General features: G+C 37.8%; 1 protein-coding gene across 2 annotated transcripts in view; it reads right to left on the reverse strand.

Moving 5' to 3' along the window:
• LOC124122155 (autophagy-related protein 9A-like) overlaps positions 1-25,770 on the reverse strand; it is a 279,064-nt gene that overhangs the window by 248,429 nt on the left and 4,865 nt on the right. For both annotated transcript variants that reach the window (XM_048386919.1, XM_048386914.1), the window contains exon 2: positions 12,991-13,144. In XM_048386919.1, the coding sequence (XP_048242876.1) occupies positions 12,991-13,114 (124 nt within the window). In that variant the 5' untranslated portion in view covers positions 13,115-13,144. The remainder of the gene's footprint in view (positions 1-12,990; positions 13,145-25,770) is intronic.

Genomic DNA, 25,770 nt, shown 5'->3' on the forward strand with positions numbered 1-25,770 from the left:
CACTGCTCCTGCAAATCCAGGCTGGTGGGTGACTTCCTCCAAAGAGGAGGAAGTACCACAATGTGGATAGAGGTATTGAGAGGGAAAAGCAGGAGTTGTTGGCAGGGCTCAAGTCACCAACAGAATATGCTGATTCTGTGGCAAGATTTATTGGTTTGTGAGTTAAAATGTATGTGAAGTGTAAATAGTTAATTTAATTTCTGACTTTAAGTTTATATATTTTGTATGTATGAACATATGTATGATTTATAATGTATGCTGTATGTACATGAGAAAAAAATAACGAAAGTCATGTTGCCCTCTTTTAAATCCCTTTTTAATCCTCATAATCCCTCTATTGTACACTTGTCAGTAATGGTTTGGTAGTTTTTAACCCAGAACAATAGGTGTCGGCAAACCGAGGTGTCCCCATTCCATCAAAATCACTGCTGGGGACACAAGAAATGGGCCAAACACAACTAACTAAACTAGCTTAACTTATCCTAGCCTACTTATCCTATTACTAATGTACTACTACTAACAATACTAATATCTACTACTACTACTAATAATAATATCTCATTACTAACAATACTACTATCACTATGATACTATCATGATATAACATTTATACTTAGTTTTCATATAATAATTAGATCTACAGCAAATTGCTTTTGTATGTTATCATGGTATAATAATTAAATTTTCCTTGTGTTCATTGAAATTCCTGCATTTTGATTAGCTGAATTGGTCACTTGTTATTGCATTCATTTCCCAATGAATGTTAAAAAATTAAGCCACGCCCAACGCAATCTCATTAAAATCAGATCTTAGTTCTCACTACCGCTAAACAAAGATCTGAGGACATCCCATTACAGGTCACATCAGACCGACCTTGCACAAACTTTGACCGACCAATAGAAAGACTGACAAGAAGTCAACATTAGCCAATCAGAAGGCATCTTTCTCATGCTTGACGGCACAAATTTCAAATTGGTGACTATGCTTCGAAACATATTTTGACAAATTCACGATTACAAATTTGAAACCTGAACAAAAGAACATTCTGGAATGGCTAATAGATGGTCTACAGTGTATGGAATCAGTCGTTAAACCAGTAACTGAATATCCCGTGTTAAAATTTTTGAGGTTGCATTATTAGAATTCACATTCCGAATGTCACTTTTATGATCTGGTAAGCGACGCTCTGATTGGTCGGATGAAAGGGTGTTCAGACCTGACTACTAATGGGATGTCCTCAGATCTTTGTTTGGCGGCAGCAAGAACTAAGATCTGATTTTAATGAGATTGCGCCCATCGAAGCTACGGAATTACTTCAGAATGTCGGTGAATTTCAATATTACTGTCGAGGGAATTCCCTTTCACGTGTATCATCAAGCACAGGACATTTAGCGAAATTCATGCATATTCATTGTCCAAACAACTCTTTGAGACCGAAGGCTGAGAAGGAACGAAACAGCAAACGTACAGTCTCATTGGCCGTTTTTTTCCCGCTCGCCTCGGTTCCACAACTTTCATGTCTTCAGGTTTCATTTCTAAATAGCATGTTTCCAACTGTGTCTTACTGTTCTCAGGGAACTAATGTTTGAATCTGATCATGTCATTTGAAACAGCTGCCTTCTCCCAGACATATTTGTTCAGGCTCGTGACAGTCTGAGTGTTACACTGCTTCTGGTCTTGTCTTGATTGACAGGTCCTATGAACATTGTTTAGATCTTACTCTCCGTTGATTGGCTACTGACTTTGTATTCATAAAGACCAGAGCATATAATTCATTACATTGTTGAACTTTGTCAGCCTTAATGAGTGCATTAAGATTTGTGTAACATTGTGATATGATAACACATTTGTTGCAATTTGGCCCAATACAGGCACAAGTATAGGTATGATAGGCCAATTTTCAAATGGATGTAAAAATATTTCCTCAAGTCAGAATTTGTCTGAGTTTTGTGGGTACCATAACTATATCTTAAGGAAACAGAAAAACATAAAATTTGGTTGTTACATAAAATGTCCAGGTTTTCGACCATTTCTACGGGCCTAATATGTTCATTGTCCAGGTTTCTAGAAATAAAATTGTAGTTTTAATGTCTTCAGTGACTCCGGCTCTTTGCTGACTAATTCCCCCAAGAAAACCAGCACGCCATTTGGAAGGTTTTGTACATCACAACAAAACAATAATAATACTATACCAATTCTAATAGTCTACTTCTAACAATACTTACACAATACTAATACTAATGTCCAAATAATCACAAAACTAATACACACAATGAATTAATAATAACACAGAAGTACATACATACAAAAACAATAAAAACAACGCCACTCCACTATCTCTTTCAAATTAGCTATATACATAAGTCCAGAGTTTCACAAGTGGACATTTCCTCTGTATACTGAATAGGTGACCTTTCACACCCAGGCGATGGTTTCACGAAGGAGTTGAGGGTTCCTGTGTTACTTAGATGACACAGCTGTGTTCATCCTACATCACACACTGCCACAGAGATACTTCTCTCCTTACATAGTGTCAGAGGTACTAATTCCTCCTCACGTACTATCAGAGGTACTTCTCTCCTCCTTACTTGACTATAAGGATAACCTGCCAGTTCTAGAAGACTACAGTCACTTAAGTACGTGTCAATACCTTACAATTCATACAACAATGCGCCAATACTTCCATTTACATTTTACTGAGTGGAACTGTTTATACTTTAATCATGTGTTGTTGTTTTTGATTATTGTTGTTTAAAGAGACTTCTCATCATTACAGGTAATATATGCATATAATTTCATTTAAAAACAATGCAAAACTTAAAATTCTATACTCTAAAATACAATCCTGCATGAAACAAATAAATGCAAAAACTTAAGCCAACCAGAGTAAAAAGCTCCTACAATGTCAGTCCATGCCTTGTCTGAACAATATACTGATTCTGGCTGACTGCAAATTATTGTTGTTGTTGTTGTTGCATTAAGAGGTCAACTTTTGCCTAAGCTATTTTGGCTGACCTGTCCCTCTTTGGGACTCATGTGTGTGAGTAGGGTACACATATCTATTGTGAGGTTGGTATTCAAAATAATTTCTGATTTTGTATTGATATGATTTCTATTTTCGTATATTGACATAATTTCATTTTCATCTTTGGCTGCTCTGTTTATATACTTTCGAGCAGCTGTCCATCTCTCAGAAATAGAGTTAGTTTGGCCTCGCTACTGCATCTCTTGGATACAGGAGATCTATAACAGATAGCGGATCTAACTGCAATTCTTGTTTTAACCGAGCCAGGGCTGGGGTGTGGTCTTCAGGATGGATTCAGGTTGATTGCAAGATGGGCATACCTTGTCATAGTGCTTGTTGTGAATTCTTCAAAGTAAGATAGTATGGTACTTATAGTACATGTGAGATTACACTCAGGTTATGGAGAAGTTTAATCTTTATAAATGTCTTTTTGCTACCTACCAATGCATTCAAGGAAAATAATGCAAAACAAACTCAACGGTTAAAAGGTTTTTATTAATCTTCTCTGAGTTTCCTACATTCTATATCATTGAAAAAACTCCTAGTCTTGCCAAATAAAACACCCGCAATCAGGGAATCCCTTCACTCTGGTCACCAGAAAAACTGCCAAAAAGACAGCCAACATGACTTATAGTCAAGCTGCGCTAAATTTCCCTGACTATTTTAAGGACAGATTCACGTTCTCAGGAACTAGAAACAAAGAAAATATTGATTATAATGCCCTAAGGGCTCAAGGCATGCTTAAATGCAAACGGCCTCAATCTAAAATAGTACAGAAAAGAAAAAGAAAGGTCTCATCAGAGTCTAAGACACAAAAGAACAGGAGACCACAAACCAAATGGGAAAAAGTAGTCTCTAGCGCAGACTTCTCATCACCAAAGGCATAAATAAAATACTTACTAAGCAATCTGAATCCAAATCTATTTAACCCACAGAGGTTGAAAAAACCCAAGAGACTACTGATCACTTTACTGAGCAAACAATGGAATCTGTGAGCACTGAGCAAACTATCGAATCAGTGAGCACTGCTCACAGACACAAAGCCACTGCAAAACGCAAGGGGAAATAGACCCATGCTCCCCAACCAAACCTCATCCCTTCTAATTCTCAAACTGAGGCACACAGTCAATGAATCAGTCAGGCAAAGAAAACACCAGCTCATGGTAAACAAAAGCCTCAGAACACAAAGTTGTAGAGTTCCTTGCCATGGCATTGATCCAAATTTCAAGCAAGAAAAATGTGTGTCGAAGCCACCTCCATCCTCAAACTGGCTTCCAAAATACTGAAATACAAAGGAACAAAGAAACAGTTCCTAAATAGGGTATGGCCTAAAACTCAAAAAGCACTCATCTATAAACAATCATGGACTTGCTTTCATTACAGTGGAACGCAAATGGCCTTAGGAGCCACGGCAATGAACTGAATGCACTCGTCAAAAAACAGGTGATAAAGCCGCATGTCATTCTAATACAGGAGACTAAACTCAGCAAAAAAGCCAAATTCACACTACCTGGGCACACCCAATATAGAAAAGACAGAAAAAGACTTACCGTACTTTCTTGAGTATAGTGCTCACCTTTTTTCCCAAAAACACAGCTGTGTAGACACGAATTATACAGGAATTATGAGTTTGGATGTCTTTTTCCCCCATGGAAAGACATTACCGTGAGCACGAAACACCGGAAATCCCATGTCAACAAATCCATACTGAAGTATGCAAATTAATCATATAATTACACTGTCTGGATATAAAAAGTGTTCTTTGTATATCTGGACTTATGTTTGTAACTTATTTCATTAATTTTATTCAAAATTCCTTTTAATATTGTTTTTATTAATTTCGGCGAAATCGTGTGTGAAGCGATCGGAAGATCGCACAACTCACCGTTATTAACAGCAACCACGGTCAGATTACCGCTATTGACGCCTTGAAACGAACTTTAGTTGACAGAGAATGGATACATATATCATAAATGCCATACTTTGACTCGTTAAAAGTCATATTTGTTTTTGTTTGACAATTCTATGTCAACATGTAATTCTCGCGATCAAGTGCACGTGAGCCTTGACGGTGACTGGTTAGACTGGTTCCATGTAAAAAATAATACCCGGGAAAAGCGATCAGCTGCTTCGCTTAGGGTTATTATTATTTGAAATATGTTTAGTAAAAGCTGCATCTAAATTAACAATATATTGGAACATATTATTCCTGATTAAAAAAATATTTTCAGATAAAAATGTTGCCGATCCTTGCATAAAAATTCTGTTAAAGTTATATCATTGGGTGTGTCTTCACCGAATCACCGGTCGATTCCAAGAAAACGTGTGTACAGCTGATTGCTGTTTCCGGCTTAGTTTACACAAAGGTAATCTTAATCCCTGGATATAAAACAATGCCTCGCAGAACAATAAATACTATTTAAACGGTAAATCAACATGTCTGGTGATTTTTTTATCTCAAATTCACCCGTTTGTTTGCCGGACTTCGCTTAAGGAGTACGGTGTAATTTTTTTCTGCACTTGGTATTCGATTTTTTTTTTTCCAAAATACTGAACCCGCTAGAGGGGGGTGCGCATTATACATAGGTGCACACTATACTCAAGAAAATATGGTATGCCTGGCAACAAGGGAGGAGGACTAATCACCCTTGTCCATGACAGCTGTACGTAAATAAATATTGAATCAAACGTAGGAAACCTTGAAACCCAAGTAATCTCCCTAAAACTGGCAAATGGCAATGAATTAAGCATAGCTAACATATACCACAGGGTTACCCATGAAAGAAACATGGAAGAGCTAACAAAATTTGTCATAAATCGGATAATCCTTGGTGACTTTAATCCCTCTATGGTAAGACAGGAATGATTCATGCAAATACGGCAAAATGATAGAGAAATGGGTTGAGCATGACAATCTCGTAACTCTGAACAACGGCAGTCACACACGTTATGACCAAGTCACAACACGTGGAGTTCAATTGATCTCACTTTTGCCACCAACAACCCTGCCTCACATTGCCAATGGCAAGTCCGTGAAGACACTTTGGGAAGCCATCACCTTCCTATACTTACCTACATAGGAAGCCAACCACAATTAGAGGAACAGCCCAATCCTCAGCCACATGGGACTATGCAAAGGCTGATTGGCCTAAATTCAGGAAGGAATGTATATCATTCAAATCTTCAGAAATTGCCTCGGATAATCCTGATCTTTTTTGCCAAAATCTCACTTCAGCAATTATTGCCACAGCTGAAAAATCAATTAAAAAAACCTCCGCTACCATGATGGAACAGGGAAATAGCAAAAGCTAGGAGAGTGAGAAAGAAAGCCCTAAATAGGTCAAAAAGGGAGAAATCAGTCTTCGCCCAAGTCCAAGCAGCCAGGACAAAAGTAAGACAGCTCATAGATGATTCTAAAAAAGAGTCATGGCAGACCTTCTGCAAATCTCTAATTAAAAAAACAAATGCTAAAACAGTCTGGAGCAAAAAACACGCAATCTTGGGCAAGTGTTAAACCCACAAAAATTCCATACAGTTAATGAAATGGCCAACATTCTAGCCGAGCACTTCTCATCTATCAGCAGCAACACAAATTGCAGCAAAGAATTCAAACAGGAAAAAATGCTTATGCTTAAGATATCAAAACAGCCACAAAGCAAGGATCTGGTATACAATATACCACTTTCTGTGACAGAGTTTGATGATGCGATACAACACAGAAAAGGCACAGCACCTGGCCTTGACCTAACCAGTTACAAGATATTGAAAAGCCTCCCTTAACAAGCCAAAAGCTTACTCACTGAGTAGTATAAAGGAGAAGTCCCAAAAGCATGGAAACATGCTGCAGTTATCCCGCTTCTAAAGCAAGGGAAAGACAAAGCCCTACCAAAATCGACTGAACTCACTCACCTCAAACATGTGCAAAGCTATGGAAGCCATGGTTACGAAAAGGCGCATGCATCACCTTGAAACTGGTAACCACATAAAACCTGATCAAAGCGGCTTCAGGAAGGGACACTCATGTCTAGATCATATTCTAAGACTGGAAAATGAAATAAAAAAAGCTCAATTAAACAGACAATACCAAGCCACAATATTTCTAGGCTTCAGCAAAGCCTTCGACATGGTATGGTATGACAGACTCCTAAAAAAACTATCACAAAATGGAGTAGAAGGGAACATGGCAAACTTCATTGACAGCTTCCTGCAAGACAGGTCACTATTAGTTAAAATAGGGAACAATCAATCTGTGACAGACAATCCTTTGTCACTGGACAATGGCATGCCACAAGGCAGCATTATAAGCCCAACCCTGTTTAACATCATCATCAATGATCTTTTTGATCATGTCAACTCTCTTACCCAAACTTCTAAATTTGGGTAAAGCACAGAAATATTTCACAAATGAGAAAATAAATCCAGTCAGCCCTGGACGGAGTAGATCAATGGTGCAATTAATGGGGATTTACCCTTTCAAGTGAAAAAACTGTTGGAGTTCTATTCAAATGCCAGGGGAAAGATGCTATGATACCAATGTCTCCAAAAACGGCAAACCAAACAAATTCGAAAAATCTGCAATAATTCTTGGGGTGATCCTTGATCAACACCTCACTTGGCGCAGGCATATAGAATATGTAGAAAACAGATGTCAAAACGTATTATAGGCAATTTCAGGCACATCTTGGGACACATCAAGGGACACTCAGTTGGACCTCTACAAATCACTTATCGGATCAAAAATAGACTATGGTTGTGAGGCCTTTCACTCAGCATCAAATACTGTCTTGAGCCACCTCTACAGAATACAATACAAAGCCCTAATGCTGGCCACAGGCGCAGCAACAGGCACTTCACTAGTAGAAGCACTACAAGTAGAAATGGGAGATCTCCCATTGAAACTGAGAAGAGAGCAGGCATTATTATCGTTCTGGGGACGAACATCAAACCCTCTGGCAAGACATAAACACTCGAGATGAAGCCCTAGCTCTGAAAAATCCCTCACTAAAACCATCTGGGGTATTAGTATGTGAACTAATCCGAAGTGACAATTGTAATGACATTCAGCCACCAGAAAGTCACTACAAAGGGTGACACCTTCCCTGGACTAGAAGTCACTAAAAAAGAAAACCCAACCCTACTACAATCAGTAGCTATCACTAAAATTCAAACTACTTGGGACAGCTGGGCCCATATATATACACTGATGGATCCAAGAAAAAGCAAAATCAAAGCCTCTATAGTCCAAAGTGGGCCAGTGGGCACAAGTAAGATTGGAAGATGGCTACACAAAATTCAACCCAAGATCCATCAAAAGCCAAACTCATACTCAAATGAAAGGAAAGTTAAAATTGCCATCTCATGCCTCAGACTCGGTCACAAAAAGCACTATGACAAGGTTTTTTCATCTTGCAATCAACCTGAATCCATTGCTCACGTGTTACTGGAATGTCAAGACCACACCCCATTCCTGGCTCGGTTAAAACAAGAATTGCAGTTAGATCTGCTCTCTGTCATAGATCTCCCAAAGCCAAAAGATGCAATAGCAAAGGCCAAACTAACTCTATTTCTGAGAGATGGACAGCTGCTCAAAAGTATATAAACAGAGCAGCCAAAGATAAAAATGAAATTATATCAATATACGAAAATAGAAATCATATCAATACAAAAACAGAAATTATTTTGAATACCAAACTCACAATAGATATGTGTACCCTACTCACACACATGAGTCCCAAAGAGGGACGGGTCAGCCGAAATAGCTTAGGCAGAAGGCGACCTCTTGAACACTTAATGCAACAACAACAAGCAACAACACAATCATAATCTGGTTGATCTGTATCACTAAACGAGTTGGGGTAGCTTACTCTGCCCACAGTATGGAGTAGCTCAGTAATTAGTAGGTGAGACAGGCAGTCACACTGGTCACACTTGACTTGTCTGTCTGATGAATGGGTTGTCTGACAAATGGGATGTCTGACAATTGGGAGTGAACCGTACAGAGTATACATGTTTGATGTTGTTATTACCAGAGCTCCAGAAAACTTTTCGAGCAATAGTGTGTTTACTTGACGGTTTCTTTTTTAATTTGTTTATTACATTTTTCATTGGGTACACAATATTTTTTCACTCATCTATTCATCACTCTATTCGTTATTTTCCAAAATGAGTAAACATTTTGAGATTTTAACAAAATGAAATAATGTTTCAGATGTATATAACGGTTCTAAATATAGGCTTGACTCCGAAAGTAAATTAGCTCGTAAGTGTGTTTTGGAAATTAGCTCCATTGTACGCATGCTGAAAAAGCTTCACTGGGTATTTACTCATGCTGTTTTTAACATTTTTTTCGTTTTATACATGCATTCCTGTATGCAAATTAATTGAATGTAATTCGGTTTTGAATATTTGGGGGTGCAGTGGGGTATTTTATGCGAATACGCTTATCTGTAGCTCTGTATTACATTGTAATATCTTCCAGTAGAGTTCGCATGTTGTTTTAACCAATCTCATCAATTTACTATGATCTCTGTACTGACCAGTGTACCAATCTGTTGTGAAAACATAAATGAACTTTTATCCTAATGAGGAAACCTTTCAATTTTTATATTTCAAACTAATCCTACACAAGGTGGGATCTCTCCTTGGGCTTCAGGTCCCCCAGATGCAAGCTGGCAACCTCCGCTGCAACATCAACTAGAATGCTACAAATCAGCAAGAAGAAATCTTCGCGGCCTGGAGAATGTACAAGGAAGTCGACATAACACCATCTGAGCTGCTGAATATATGTGCTTCAAACCATGGACCAAGGGTTTAATATGCGATATGGAACTGTGAAATAGAACTGTGCAATCACTTGTGTAGTACTGAGTCAGTGCTGAATTAAGAACTGTGTGCCTATGGTACAGGGTAAATGTTAAGAACTGTGATACAATGTATATAATACCATTAATGTGACACAATACTTGAGCTTGTCTTTTTTATTTTATGTATTTTATGTGTGACCATTATGACTTTTTTGTTGTGGCCATTATGACTATGTGACAAATGTTAATATCCAGTCTGCATTGTACTTTGGGCCTTGATGCCTAAGTTACTGAATAAACTGTCTGTCTGTTATGACTATGAGTTGTGCCCGTTTTGACTTTTGACTTTTGACCTGCTCCCCTGATGCCGGACAATTATGCATTGATATAAACTCATTATACTTCATTCAGGTGAGCTTAAAACAGTAATCTTTACAAGAAATTGAATAATTATCAAACAGTAGTTATCATTGTTTATAATTCTAAGAATACTACCTCTATAAAATCACTGCCATAAATCCTATACTTTGGGTGCAGTCACACCACACTAAAACTTTCAGATTTTCAACTGGGATCCTCTTCACTGTCAACTATACAATAATAGTTGTCCCGAAAGCACTGGCAGCTCACAGCTTACGTGCACAAGGCGTGAAAACCTTTACTTCTTTCCCCAAAACATCAGCCTACTATAGGTGAGGTGGCAGAGAGTACTTTTGATGTAATGAAGGTAGTATTCTTAGAATTACAAAGAATGATAACTATTGTTCGATATTTCTTAAGGATCATCTTCCTCTATTACATCAATGCCAGAATATACCAGAGGGAAAAGGCGGGTTCTCTCTCTAGTACATTCCCTGTATAGTTGACAGCAGTATCCAATAATCCTTGTGCTTTCATCATGTAAACTGATCCAAAGAGATCAGGCTCAGAATGGGATGTTCAATTTCTCTGGAATATGTTTGCATCCGGCAAAGGAAATGAGTCGGCCAAGTTGAAGAAATATGAGGTCTCCATCATCAGAGAGGTGGACTTGGTTCTGCCCTGCTTCTGTATGTAGGCCACAACTGTGGTGGCAATAAGAACGGAGGAGTTGGTGAGTCTAGTGGATGGTCTCAGATGCTTGTAGAGCTCTTAATCATAATCAGCCCCTGTGAGTCAAATCCTGAAGTGAGGTAAGTCTTCCAAGGAGGGACATCCACCATCTGATCATGCAGTCGGCAGGGTGAGGGCCTCGGTGATCGTGCGAGTCATAGCAGCAAAACAATCTTCTGTGGGGCAGAGTAGACCTTCCCGTGGAAGGAAGCCTGCTCGGATGTAAGATAGGTATTGAACGGGTGTTGAGAAAGCTGAGACAGATCAAGAGTTTGGTCATGAGTTGGGTCAGGAATATTCAGTTCTGTGACTGCTGAAATCAGTCCTGATCGGCTGCCAGGAAACGGTCTCATTAAATGAGTTAAGCAATAGTCAGATTGTGGTATTTAAGCCTGCAGCAGGCCTCAAAGTTTAAATTTTTACCTAGTAGCCATAAGGCTACAAGTATTTTTTTCCAGGTAGCCAGTGGTAAAATCAAGAAGTCAAGCCAATATTGTTGGTAGCCAAAGACATTTGAAATTTTCTTTTATCAAATAACTATTACATGTACAAGTCATAGCACTAGTCTTGGAATTGTATATTAGTGGAAACTGAACATGCTGTACTTGAGTTTTGTTATTTGTGACTCGAACAATTTATGTGACTAGATCATATAGGTATATCCTTGCTTATCCAATAAACCATCAACTAAAATAAAACACTAATTACATTAATATTTATGCATTTCGATTCATTGTTGACTTTAGGAGGAATTATTTGCGAGTACAGTTAGTAGCAGACATGTTTTCCAAGGTCAGCTGTTATTTATTTTTGTGTCTACATATGTGTAGCAATAGAAATTAGTCTCCACAAGATATTTTTCAAGGTATGCATTTGGCTATCTCTGAATTTTAGACAGTAGACAAATTGAAATTAAGGTAGCATTGGCAACCGTTTTAGTCACACTTTGAGGCCTGACTGCATATGCTATGAAATTATAACTTAGGTAGACAACCATATCACTGACTATGACCAGATTGTTTGGAAAAGGTCTTTGCTGCACATGACATCTCAAGAAGGGGTCCAGAGCTCCGAATAACTCAGAAGATGAATGGTAAACATCATCAACACCAGTTCCAATTTTCTCAGACTGAATGATCTTCCGTAGCTCACAGTCATAGTAAGCCTGTAGACTTGCAATTTTTTAAGCAACTTGTTCCACTGAAACACAAATTGGCAGTCATGAAGAGGCTAAAGGAATTATTTAATTGTAAATTACTGCCAGAAATTATTCATTATAATTTCATTAGTAGTGGAGAAAACCTATTGTCTGCCAGGTCAGTGTGGCCGAGGCTGAACTCACCTGTCATTTCTCTCCCGTTGCAGGCCATCAGCTGCGCGATCATTTACTGCGCCGGTAAAATCAAGTTTCTTCTGTCATGGTTCCGACATGATGTCTTCCGATTGGTCTATGGTTGGATGTGTAACAGAGGCTGAATGTGAAGTTCATGTCGCAATTCATTGCCTCGATAATAAATGAAACATCACCAAATGTGAGCGATTAGAATGAGATTGAGTTAACTGGTGATGTTATGTGCTCAGGCTGCATGGGATTCATGCCTTGCATGCACTATTGTTGGTGATGGTAACTATGGAAGTGTTTTGGTGAGGTGTTGTTTTATCCACACAAGGATCAAAGAAGGACGAAATGCATATTGTGAGATAGGATAAGTTATAAAAATGTGGCCATATTATCATTCAAAAATTATACAATTAAACCTGATTGCTAATGATCTGCAGTATGGCAACAATAGTAGGAGAGCACTTATGTGGTAAAACACAAGTATAAGCAGTTAAGTAAGGAAACATTATGAAGATATCAGATTTCCTTTCTCACAAAGTGACTGGTTAGGCTGTCAGTTGGGTTCAACCTTATTTCCACAGAACCATAAAGGGGTTGGGAAGAGAAATATGACAAATTTACAACAGAAAACAATCATACATTTTTAACAGCAATTGATATTGTACAAGTTACCAATCAGTCTCTTCTTTTCGAAAAAAATCATTAAAACAATAAATACTCTTGCCAACCTTTGCTACTCTCTGGAGCCACATGTATCATTACATCATGGTCGTTTATTGGAAGGTCATTATCATCAGTATCCTCATCATCATAGGAGGTTAGAGCCTGGTATGCTGTTTGGTACTCTGCCATCTTCTATGTCAACTATTCCTTGCTGTTGTACTGCAATAAAACATACAAATTATGATATAATTTGAATAAGCAAGTGACAAACATGAATTAAGTTACATTCTTTTAGACCAAAGGCACTAAACATTTTGCAGGCAGGAATATAGTCAGGTTTTCACAAATGTAACGCAAATAGTACTTATTTATTCTGGGAGCCAAAAGGATCAGTGCAACAGAAAGTTCACTGGTGCCACAATCCAGGATCAGAGGTACAGAGGGACCCTTTTTTGGACTAGAAAGGTGTTTGCATTACAAGAAAGGTTGGTGATGGAAATGCTTTCCGTCTTCCTGAATGTCCCAGAACATTCCCACCAAAGACTTCTAACCTGACCTCACCAATGTCCATTCACCTTTGATCCAAAAGCAATAGAACTATAAAGAAGAGAGTTACCTGTCCCTACAGTCCAAACAATCTTTTAAGAAAGAACCGGCTTAACCAGTACCAAACTACAAAATAATTGCTTCCATGTGTTTATTTGTAGGTTAAAAGACGTCCAAGGGTTTTCATGACATTTAAAACCCGAATCTGAGGGGTTTAAATCACATAAAAACCCAGGGGAAGTGTTTTATCTGAGTTCTATACCGACCAATGAAATTTAAAACAACATTTATCAACAATTTTATGTTTCAAACATACTTTCCATGCACCTTAAGAAACAGACTTATAAACCTATTCATTTGGATCTCTATTAAGTAAGAGAGTTCTTTCTATAGGCATTAAAACCTATTGTGAGGTTTTACTTTGAAAGTAAAACCTATTATGAGGTTTTATTTTCGTTCGGGAGGTTTTACTTTGAATGTAAAACCTCAAATCCCAAGTTTAACCAAGTAACTGAAAAAATGACAACAAGTAGCAATTCAAAATTTTAATTCAATTAAAATTGAATGTCATGTGTACAGTTCCGCGTGGACATTTAAAAGCGACATCACTTCTGAGTCTCTGGTGAAAGGACAGCGAGGTTTCAAAACACGTGCTTTAAACAAGTGCTTATCAATGCTGCACAATTTGCACGTGCAGTAACTGCTAGCCGTTACGTCACAACTACCTCTAGGTAACATTTGGATTGCTTAAAGTCGAAATTTCTTGTAGAGCAAAAAAAAACACCTTTAAAATTTGCGATTTTTTCGTTTTGAAAGGTTTAAAAGAAGTGGAATATTGCAACACAAACATTTAGAAACCGAAGATTTCACTTTCATTTAAAGTAGGTATTTTAGTTGTGTTTTGTTTTTGACACATCCAAGTGCACTTGAACGCCTGGCAAGTCAGCGAATTTCATGTGCAAGTTATGATATCACGTCTTCAAGGAAGCGCTATAATGAAGCGCCTCATTTATAGATGCTCGTTATAACATTTAATCAATTTAGATGGTTTATAAGTATGGAAAAACACTTTCCCTCGGTTTTGGTAGACAGAGCATGCCCTGGGGGTAGGGAAAAACCGCGGGGGCGATTTCCCCTCTCCCCAGGGCATGGTCTGTCTACCAAAACCTCGTAAGTGTGTTTTCTCCAATACATAAAATATCTCTTCCTGGCATACAGGTACTTGAAAAAGAGATTTTTGAAAGCAATGTACATGCATGCATCATGGTTCATTCACTGGGCTACAGATATGTAGGTTGCAAGTTTGATCCATGGAAATACAAAGAAAACTTTTGTTATTTGATTTTACATCATTCTGCCATTTCATTATGTACATTGTGTACAAATTCAAAATACATTCACAATACAATATCACCAGAAGTTGAATAAATAGAATATCTGAGATATTATATAACATCCCCCTTTATGAGTTATAATCTGATTGGAGAACAACAAGATGACGTCACTGGAGGTTTATAATACTTGAAAAAGTATGCACAATCACAGATAAAATTGTAGAAACATAGAAGAGGTGGCAGATTATCAGAAACATTGCAATGACAACAACCCCTTAAATTCTTTACAAAATTAAATTAAACAATAGTAAACTCCTAAAACCCTGAAGGAATTAGTAGTATAGGTAATAGGGGTTCTGGCTCACTTCAACTGGAGCCAGATTTATATACCTATACTGCTACTACAGGGGGAATTTTTTATGCAAAAATGATGATGCGATTCAACGATAGTCATAAGAATCAAGTTAAATTGGCTCTAGCCCACCACTACCTTGAGTCAATCAATGATACCATTAGTACAAAAACGATGATGAGACTAAACTAAATTGTAATGAAAATATTCTCTATTATTTTTATTCATACGTATACCATTATTTTAAACGAAGGGATATTCAACATTTTTACTAAGTTCTTCGTTCATTTTACTAGGAGACCAGACTATATACTCTTCTTGGTAATTGGAAAGAAACAATTGATGACCGTATTTGGTTGGTTTGATATAACTGATATAATATATACCTTGTGGTAATTCTCTCCATTTGATAATTTTGTCCCTGAGCATAAATTCCATTATTATATATTTACTTATCTAAGCATTCTTCTAAATGTTGGTTTTGACACGGATTAATTGTTGTCTCCCCTGTTCTATGAACTTTTTTTCCTCGTCTTCGCTGCTAATACCAATGGTCTTTGATTGAATCTCCTGCTTCATTGCGTTGTATTTGGTGAGTTCTGACAACACTAAACGAAACTCCTCCTCCGATATCTTACAATCAGCCACTGCTGTTGAAATATGATCCTCAATGCTGTTCAACTTTGCTTCGGCGAGTATCCGAATATTATCGTGTTTTAATACTTTCTTTTGCAACTTACGAGAAATGAATTTTATCGCTATTCCTGCCAGTCCTGAGACTCCGGCGGCTATTTGCATGCCAAGTACGATAGGCGCGGCGATTATAGTTGATAATAAACCAACACCGGCTACACCGAGTCCCATGCTAGCCGTTACAAGCGCGGTGTCAACTCAGTCGAGAGCATTCAAGGCTCTGCGATACTTTTTTATACAATCCAAGTCTCAACTCCCTCTCCTTCTCTATTCGATGTTTTATGTCGCTTATTTGATGAAATCCAAATCCATCAACTTCATCGAGCGCTGGATATAAATCCATATTATTATTATATCATATAATAGTCTTTAATTGGTTTTGCTTAAATGTTTTGAGAGTATACATCAACCTTATCAAATGTATATTATACGGCATGAATATCTTAGTAAGAGAAATGCTGTCACTTTTAATAATTTGGACCCCCTCAAGGGTTGCAACAGGTGATGCTCCAATATGAATAATACTACAACATTGACGTTAGTGTTTCTTTAGCCATTTAATCGATAGACCTGGTAATATTTCGAAGGCATCTTCTGGTGCATCTCCGAACAAGTTCTGTTTAATATCATTGAATTCAGTAACCAAATTTAAACTAACGTTTTTTGATGCCGGACGACTATATAACAAATGACCTGGGTTTTCTGGCAGGGGAGAGACTAACACACTTTTTCGTTTTGATGGAATATAAGGCCCAAGTACGGCCCCACTATTCATTATCTTAGTTAAATTATGTGCCTTACCCATCATCACATACGGTTGGGTAATGACGATATTCAATAGCCACTCGATGTTTGCGTCGACCATAGTCCATTTATTATCATCGTTTGCGAGTAAGATTATATGAAGTGTTTTTATTGAGTCTACTAACGTCGACATCGCTTATATCTCCTAGATTACCTGTGAATGTAACTTCTTTCTGTTTGTATACATTATCTTGTAAGTGTAAGCGTATAACTTACCATTGGTACCGGGTTTACCGAATCCTTCTGTGTCTCCGAGATCGGAAAGCGCAATTGTATGACATTGTATGTCGTGCTTATCTGATCAAGATGGATGCACAACTCTTTATAGGGAACTAAATCGGGTAATTTAACTCCATGCACTGTTTTGTTGGGTGGTATTACTCCTCCGCGTGCAAATCCAAGTGTAACTTCTAAGTATGGGAGAAGCTTTACACCCTTTTCTCCAGCTTTTAAAATCAGCATCCCATTCGACTCATTTTTTGTAAGACTAACTCCCAAAGGTTTAAAAATTTCATCATTAAATGAGCATATGCTGTAATACCCATCAAGTATAATGTAAATGTCTCCATCTATTTCACCTAATATATATATCTTATTATTACCTCTTGCAGCACTTATATTGGTCCACTGCGGGTAATACGTTACATCGCAGAAAGCGACTTCAAGTTGTCCATCCGAGTTATCGATAGTATGAAGCAGTTCAATAGACTTACCATTTGTTATTCCCGGAAGTGTAACATACATATTAGATATACAATGATACTATATCATAACTTAAATATGAAATCAACTTACATTACTGATCAGTCGATTTTAGTAAGTGCCTCTGGTGCTAATTCTTTTGTTGAATTCCCTGATATCTTTGAAAAATACAGGTTCACGGCAATTAGCGATAAAATGGTGCACGATTGGTTCCACAATCCGATGCAATTTTGGCAGAATCAGTTAAACTTTGCCATATGGTGTGCCACAACAGGATGTGGTGTATCTCTTTATGCCCCAGGATTTGAACTAAATAAGTCTGTTTTATCATTTCAAGGGTACTATCAGATTAGACGTATACTTGTGCTCCATTACTGCAGGAATGTGCATGGAATGCACCAAATAATCCGTACAATAGGTGGGCATTCGAACGTATTTGTCAGGAATTTAATGTTTCTACGAGTAAAGATTGGCGTCTGATTGGAGTTAACCATGGTCTAGGTATTCCGTACGCTGGTGCACACTCTGTTAAAGAAGTCAGCGATGAGTGGAGTTAACCATGGTCTAGGTATTCCGTACGCTGGTGCACACTCTGTTAAAGAAGACAGCGATGATTTACTGAAAAGGGGTCGGCTTCTTCCGAGCTTTGCTCTCTCGAGTAACGAGTGGAGAGATGATCGTATGAACTTTAAGGGTGGTGTTGCTTTCACCGTCCAAAAGGTTCAGCAACCACCTGGAAATGCTCGGAATAAATTTCTTAATGATAAAACAGAAAATAATTTTACTAACCCAGGAGTTGTTAGAGTTAATGAATCAATAAGAACTTATGTATGGGCAATTCTTGGTGCACAATCGCAAAAACGAACGGGAATCATCAGTGGTTCTGGGACGGCACTCGATGCACAAAAACAGTTTGTTGCAAACGTGGAGGATGCTATTAATTCACCAGTTGACATACCATCTTCTTTAAAACGTTATCAAGATGTATTACAGTACGCTCAATGGAAAGTATACTATGTTTATGAGCCGGAACTATACATGTCGCCGAGTAATATGGAACTTCAGATCGGTCAAGTGATCGGTTATAATAATAAAATTGTTATTGCTACCGATCAACAAAAAACAGGTATAAATTCAGATATTAACACCGAATTAATAACGCAAACAAACACAGGCGAAACGTGAATAGTCAAGCCACAGATATCTACTAACGCTCCTACTAACACATCTACTAACGCACAACCACAAGTGCCACCACATATTGCGGTTAAAAATCAACAACATATCGATGAAAAAACAGCGCTTATAGTAGGTGGAGTCGCGGCTGGTTTACTCATGATTTGGTTAATGAACTGATTTGGATAAATAGTTCTTAGCGGATACGTACAACAGCCCTGCAATTGCTACGATCAGTGCCCACAAGTTTTGACTAAGCCAAGTGGTGGTCTTAGCTAATAAATTCAAGAGCCAGGAAACAATACTCCCTATTATACTGGGAAGTGCAGACGCGGCTTTCCCAGCGAGCTTTCCCAGTGCTGAACCTAATGCTTTTAAATGCTTTTTTATCCACTCTTTTATGCCACCCCTATCACTAGGCGGTGCACCACCTCCTGTACCACCGGTTAACGCGAGAGTCAAAGTCGATATAATAAATCCCAATGCGGTTAAAATACTGGCAATGGTTATCCCCTGTTCTCTGAACATTGTTTTAATTTTATTGGCCAGTGTAGTGTCATCGTTGAGGACTTGATCGATAGTTTCTTGAATTCAACTGATTTGTGAACGAAGTGCCTTTCTATTTCTAGAAGCCGCTTCGAGGAGGGCCGATCTTTCATCTTCTAAGTTACGCAATCTTTCTGCAACGCGACGTCTACTGAATTCATCACCCGCCTGTTCAAGTTTTGTTTTCTCATAAGCTATATGCTTGTCAAGTTTGGATAGCTTGGCTATATCATTGATGAGTTCTCCCTGCATTGTTTGCATTGCCTTGTCAAGACCTCGTAATTCCCTAATACTGAACTCCGAGGATGGTACACTGACCGTGGAATTATCGTAATAGGTATCCAAGATTTCTTCGAGTCCGTCCGAGGCCAGCTTCGAGCTTTCTTCCAAATTATCTTTATCTATGTTACCGAGTTCATCACGCACAGTCCGAAGAACCTTAGTAGTCTTCGCAGAAAGTTCTTCTCGTCATGAGTAGTCTACAAAACCTAATTCATTACGAACAAAGTTGATGCCGTGTTTAGTGGCTATCGTAGACAAAGCTAGGGGCTTACGAGTATGATAATGCAGAAGGTCAATATCAGGTTCACCGCGTATTCGCAATATTCCTTTACTATCTATCGTAATCTTTGAATAGTCACGACCATTTGGGCTAACATCTTTAAAGGTATCGTAATAATCATTAACGGTTGATTGTAAAAGTTCATCGTTAAGATTCATGCCACCAAAGCTGGTTTCATCAGTACCCTCTTTGATTGTACTAGGGTTATCAAAATCATCCAGATTAAAATCATCCATTTTTACATTAAACATAAGGTTACATTATTTCAATATAACAATGTCTTCGCAATACGGACGCAAGTTAAACCCACAACGTAGACTTCGAGATCCATTAGGGGTCAAAGCAATTCGTCAGTCTGTAACTACAACTAATAACCCGAGTACCATCGATCAGAATCAAACACTTCTGGTTCGCTTTCCGAATCTTGGCGCACATGATGTGTTAGTTCCAGGAACTGTCTGACTAGCATTTACGATTAGTTTGACTTCTGCCGACGTTAACAGGGAGCCTGTTCAGAACATAGGTCGTGCTATTGTTAAGAAAATCGCGATTAAAATTAGCGGTAATGAGGTTTTGAGTATCGATGATAGCGATGTATACTATTGTTACATGGATCTCTGGAGAACGAATAAAGAGCGGGAAAACTTACAGTACCAAGGTATTTGTAATCGGAACACATTGAGACTGCGTGTGGGTGCTGATAATGGTGATAATACCGTCGTAAAAGATCTTGCTGTTGCCAGCGCATTAGGTAACCAATTCTATATTCCGCTAGACTTTGAATTACTAGATTCCCACATGCCCTTTTATCAAGCATCCCTAGGCGATAGGTTAGAATACGAACTCACTTTTAATGACTATGGTAGAGTAATCAGAGCTGCTGAAGATGCTAGCTATTCCATTGAAAATATCTCACTGGAGTATGATATGATAACGGATCCCGAATTAGCCAGACAAATTCGTAACCAGTATACAGGAAGTTTAGCTATTTTGTACCATCGCGTCAGGGTTCGCCCTGACGCAAAAAACCTGCGTATTTGACGCATAAATAATTGAAAATACGCTAAAAATATTTTCTACTGCGTCAGTGTTGACGCAATGAAACAGCCATTACAATTAGTAAACTGAGACCTTCCCGTTTGTCAGAAAGAAAATACAGTGATCCCTCGTTACAACGCTACCTTCGGGGTCCAAATAATTGATGAGCGTTATAGATGATCAGCGGTTAACTCTTTCAACACCGTAGGCCGGTTTTCGGCCAAGAAACATGAGTCCCCAGACACCGTAAGCGGGTTAACCGGCCAAGCCGTAGTCACGTCAAAATAGTATATATTTTTATGGACCTACCTGTAATATCATTCATTTATTAAATCTATCACATTTCACAATGTCTGAAATACGTATTCCATTTCAATTTATAATTTTTTATCGATAAATTAAAAAAATATTCACTATTTCCCCTCGATGTTGTTGAAAATAAAATTCTCGGACACACATTTCGACAACGGGTCCACATCGAACATGTCAAAGAGCAAAATAAAGGCGTGTTAAACAAATCTTTAAATATATTATACAAAGTAATAAATAAAATCAACAAAAATATATCTAAAAGTAATCAAGCTTACATCTAAGTTATTATTTCCATCTTTTTGTGCGATCGCGTGTAATATAAGACATCTCGGCTTTCGTCGCCTTGAATTCTCGGCTCGGACACGATGTTTAATGCAAAAATATATGGGTGAAAAATCTTTGTCACAGCACGAAACCTAGCACGATACATTCACGAAGTTCCATATTTTTAATATGTATCGTGATTTCCTGCTTAAAACGATCAGAATAACGATTTAACAAAAACCTTTCGCCAACTTCTGAAATTTATCAAACACGAGCTTGGTATCACAGCTGTAATTTGATTGGCTGCCTTAGGTCACGTGCTCAAAATTGACCAATCGCGAAACTTGTAGCAGATTTCGGCAAGAAAGCGTCATTGGAAATCAATTTTATTCCAATGAAATCACTTGTTATAACTACGAAAAAAACCAGCCAATGTTATGAGCGTGTAGATAAAGGAATAAGCTTTCTAGCGATGTGTCATTTGCCATTCTTCGACGAACGTGTTATTCATACGAAGCCTCGAAAACAGGGGTATTTCTTCTTGTTACTGAGCGGACAGCCGCTGTTATCGGGAAATGGGTATAATTCTTTTTAAAATGATTTTCCAATTACGTAAACAATGAAAATAAAACAGAAATAGGTAAGTGGATTTTATGAAATCTTATATTTGCCGAAAATCGTCAAGTTTTCGCTTCCTTGGTCCTTAATCTAGATGTTAACAACGTATTAGCTTACTTTTTTTTATTTACAACGAACTTAATTAAGTTGTAAATGCATTATTTTATATAATGTGAAAAACATAACTTTCATATTTATAAACCATAGGATCAGATCTTTCAAATGGTGTATAACATGTAGTGGCAAATATATTTTACAAGCAGGTATTTCTTTGATAAATGTTGGCTTCATCTATCACACAAGAGTCCCAGCAGTAAACACTTCTGTTTGACTGGTGTTGAAAGAGTTAACGAGAGTTAACGAAGGTCGAGTCGCAGGTGGTAGACGACCAACACAACAGTATACATGCTCTGCCTAGTACCTATCACGATCTACGTTGCACTTTTCACAGTTTCCAAAAAGATTAGAATAGAAGTTATTTATGATTCATAGTGTAAAAAAAGATTTATTGAGTATTAGGCCCAATATACTTGACTTTGTGAATCAAAGATATTTATGTTACAGTTAAAATAATGACGAATATAAAAAGTTAAAATCTTACCTTGTTTATGTTTACTTAATTTTTCATCCTGATAGCGAGATTCTGAGATTAGTTAATATGACTCCCAAAAATTGATGAATGACTCCTAATCTGAAAAGTTGGGGGTCATAATGACTCCCAATTTTTAATGTCTAGGGCAAACCCTGTCGCGTGCTTCGACATCAAAAGATCACAAGGAACAAAAAAGATATGACGTGGAATATCAATCTAAACGTCCCCACGAGATCGTTGAAGGGTATTTTAATGTTGTTCGAGGACCCCTCTGATGCATTTAAAAGAAATACCGAGAAGTTCTACAATCCCAAGATTACAAAAGTAGAATTGACTATCGAGGGCGTTCCTAATCAACTATATAGTCAAGGAATGCTAGCTTATCAACAATGGGATGAGATTAAAAAACTCCCTTCTATAAAACGAAGCCCAGAAGTTAATGCGGTCGTGAAAGATCTATCTCTCGGGGGTGTATCGATGGGTGAATACCTCACCACGAAGTATGCGCTATGGCTCAACATGCGAACCACGGACAATGACCAACTACACGGCAGTGGGAGGAGAATAGAAAATGCCAGCGAGGGTGTCACTATACAGATAACGAAGCTCCAGGAATCGGCTGGTAAATTAAACATATATTTGTACGTGATTATGGATGCGGAACTTAATATACAGAATGGAAGATTCTTGCAAGCAATCTATTAATAATCTTTTACCTAAAGAACCGCACTGCGCTATCATCTGCGGGCAAACGGGTTGTGGAAAAACAGCTTTTATTCTAGATATTTTAGTCATTATCAGGACGTTTTTGATCATATTATTATTCTGTGCCCGACTTTAAGCATTAATAAAACATACCTATCGAGAGATTGGGTAATGAATGACGTTGGGGTACACAGAGTTGATCCGGGCGATCTTTTACAAGACTGTTTACGAGTATGTCACAAAAAATACAAAGGAGAATCAACCCTTTTCATAATAGACGACTGCAGCGTGAGTAAAGAACTAACCAAAAAGAAAGATATGCTTTCATATTTAGCATTCTTTGGACGGCATACTCAGCATAGCGTTTGGGTACTTACTAAAAAATACAACTCTGTCCTGGAAGATCTTAGAGGGCAGACCAAATGGGTAGCCCTGTTTCATTGCAAAGACCGAGATTCATTCGAGGAATGTCTACGCGAAAATGATGTTATTTATACCAAGTCTGAACGAGATAAAGTCAGAAAACTGTTAGCTTCAACGAAGCACTGTAAACTCGTATTAAAAAACCGATCAACCAGCTGCTTATGCAATTACTTAGCAAAATGTAGCAAATTATAGCAAAAATATGGCAAAATTATAGCAAATATAGCAAAAAGATAGCACAAAGTAGCAAAAATACAATAAATTGAACATTAGCAGTTATTATGACATAATGTGGCTTGAAATTCTCATTCTTTCGCAACAGTTTATTATTACGGGTTGTATTGGATATGCCATATTTTATTATGTTAGACTTAAATATCTCCTTAGGTATTACATTATGGAATGCGACGAACTCATCGAACAAATGCTCAAAGATGAGCCAGAACCTATGACAGATAAATCTTTAGATAATTCATTCAGCGGTGGTCAGCGGCTTGGCCATTGGCTATGCCCGTGTAGCTAAAATGATTACTTAAGCCACACCACCCAAGCTAGATTTTAATGGTTATGATATCAGTATGATGATTCTTGATATTGGATTGGCTATGGCAACAAAAGATATGCTCATCAAACAAGGGCTTATCCCAGAAGATATAATGAAGTAATTAAACATTTGAATATTTTATATTCATATAAACATGGCATCAATTGCGATGATGGTCAGTGGAGCTGTTGTTAATGCTCTAGCTTTTTCGGGGAGTAATTTTTTATTGGGAATCAAACGCTTAAGAAGTTGAAGAGGAGAGTAAACAACATAATAAAGCATTGGAACAACTCGAAGCAGCCCAGTCACAAAGGACCAGACAGAGGATATTAAGATTAGATTTTATTAATGAAGAACTGCGTAAGCAAGGACATTCAATTGAAACATTTAAGGATGTTGAATCTGCCATGCACATATACTTCCTCATTTATAGAAAAAAACTTGACCCAATGCTGAGACCAACAATAAGTCAGTTTTATACACTGTCAGAGGAACAAAAAAAACGCGAGATAGTATTCATAATGTTTGGATTATCAGTCATCGCTATTTATAGCTACACAATAACTACCCATAAACCATGACCTGGTTAGGGCGGGCGAGTCTTATCAGCCATGTCACCCAGACCCAGTGGAGATGTGATTTGCATTTAGACAAATGATATGATAGATGTATAACCATGAATCTGTGCAGATTTACACTCATGGGGAAGCCGTCTCAATGCAACTGACGTTCTGTTGGTATTTACTGTGGCATCCACTCTTATCCCATCAGGCGGGGAAACATTAACTATACATGTTCTGTATGTGGGATAGGGGTCAAAGGTCGTTATTGTTTATGTAAGAAACACGGTGCTGATAGGGTCAGGAACCAGATTATTTACGCTAGGAAGAGAGATTACATCAATGAGAGGAATAGGTTGGGGAGAATACGTATTTAGATATAGGAAAAACAACCAATTAGACATTTGACTCATTTTGCATATACCATTAAACCACAATGGTTTTTGTGAGAGAGTTGAAGGCTTTAGCAAAACAACGTGGTCTGCATAGATATTCTCGAATGAGAAAAACTGAATTGATCGATTTACTCGCTTTGGAATAAAACAATCCCCAGACTGTGAGGGAACTCAAAGCTCAAGAAAAAAACAGTAGGCTCAGAGGTTATTCTCGATGAGAAAAGCTGAATTGATCGCTTTACTAGATAATAATCAATCTGATGATAAAAAACAACAAGATGATGTTGATAAAAAACAAGAATTAAAATTTGTACCCACATCCGCCGGCGTTGGTAAATATCTAAGAGGTTGGAAGATGGATATTAATTCCAACATGGATGTTCATGATGTTAAGCCTATCATATTAAGCAAAATTAACGAGGAATTAGATGATTTACATACATGTAGTATAAAATACCAGCTGACGATTAAAATGTCATTGAGTAAAAGTAGCACAGACGATAGCACTGAATATACCGAACCATATTTCCGGAGCAATCGAGAAGTTATAACCGAATCCAATACTATAAACGCATCATTAGATACATCAATTCAGAGGATACAGGAAACTTTAGAATGCTGGACTAATAGAGGTTCGGATTGGGGTGTTGATAAAATCGATAGTTTATATTTAGATATA

The sequence above is a fragment of the Haliotis rufescens genome, unplaced genomic scaffold (assembly GCF_023055435.1).
Source record: "Haliotis rufescens isolate VD_foot unplaced genomic scaffold, xgHalRufe1.0.p SCAF_10, whole genome shotgun sequence".
NCBI lineage: Eukaryota > Metazoa > Mollusca > Gastropoda > Lepetellida > Haliotidae > Haliotis > Haliotis rufescens.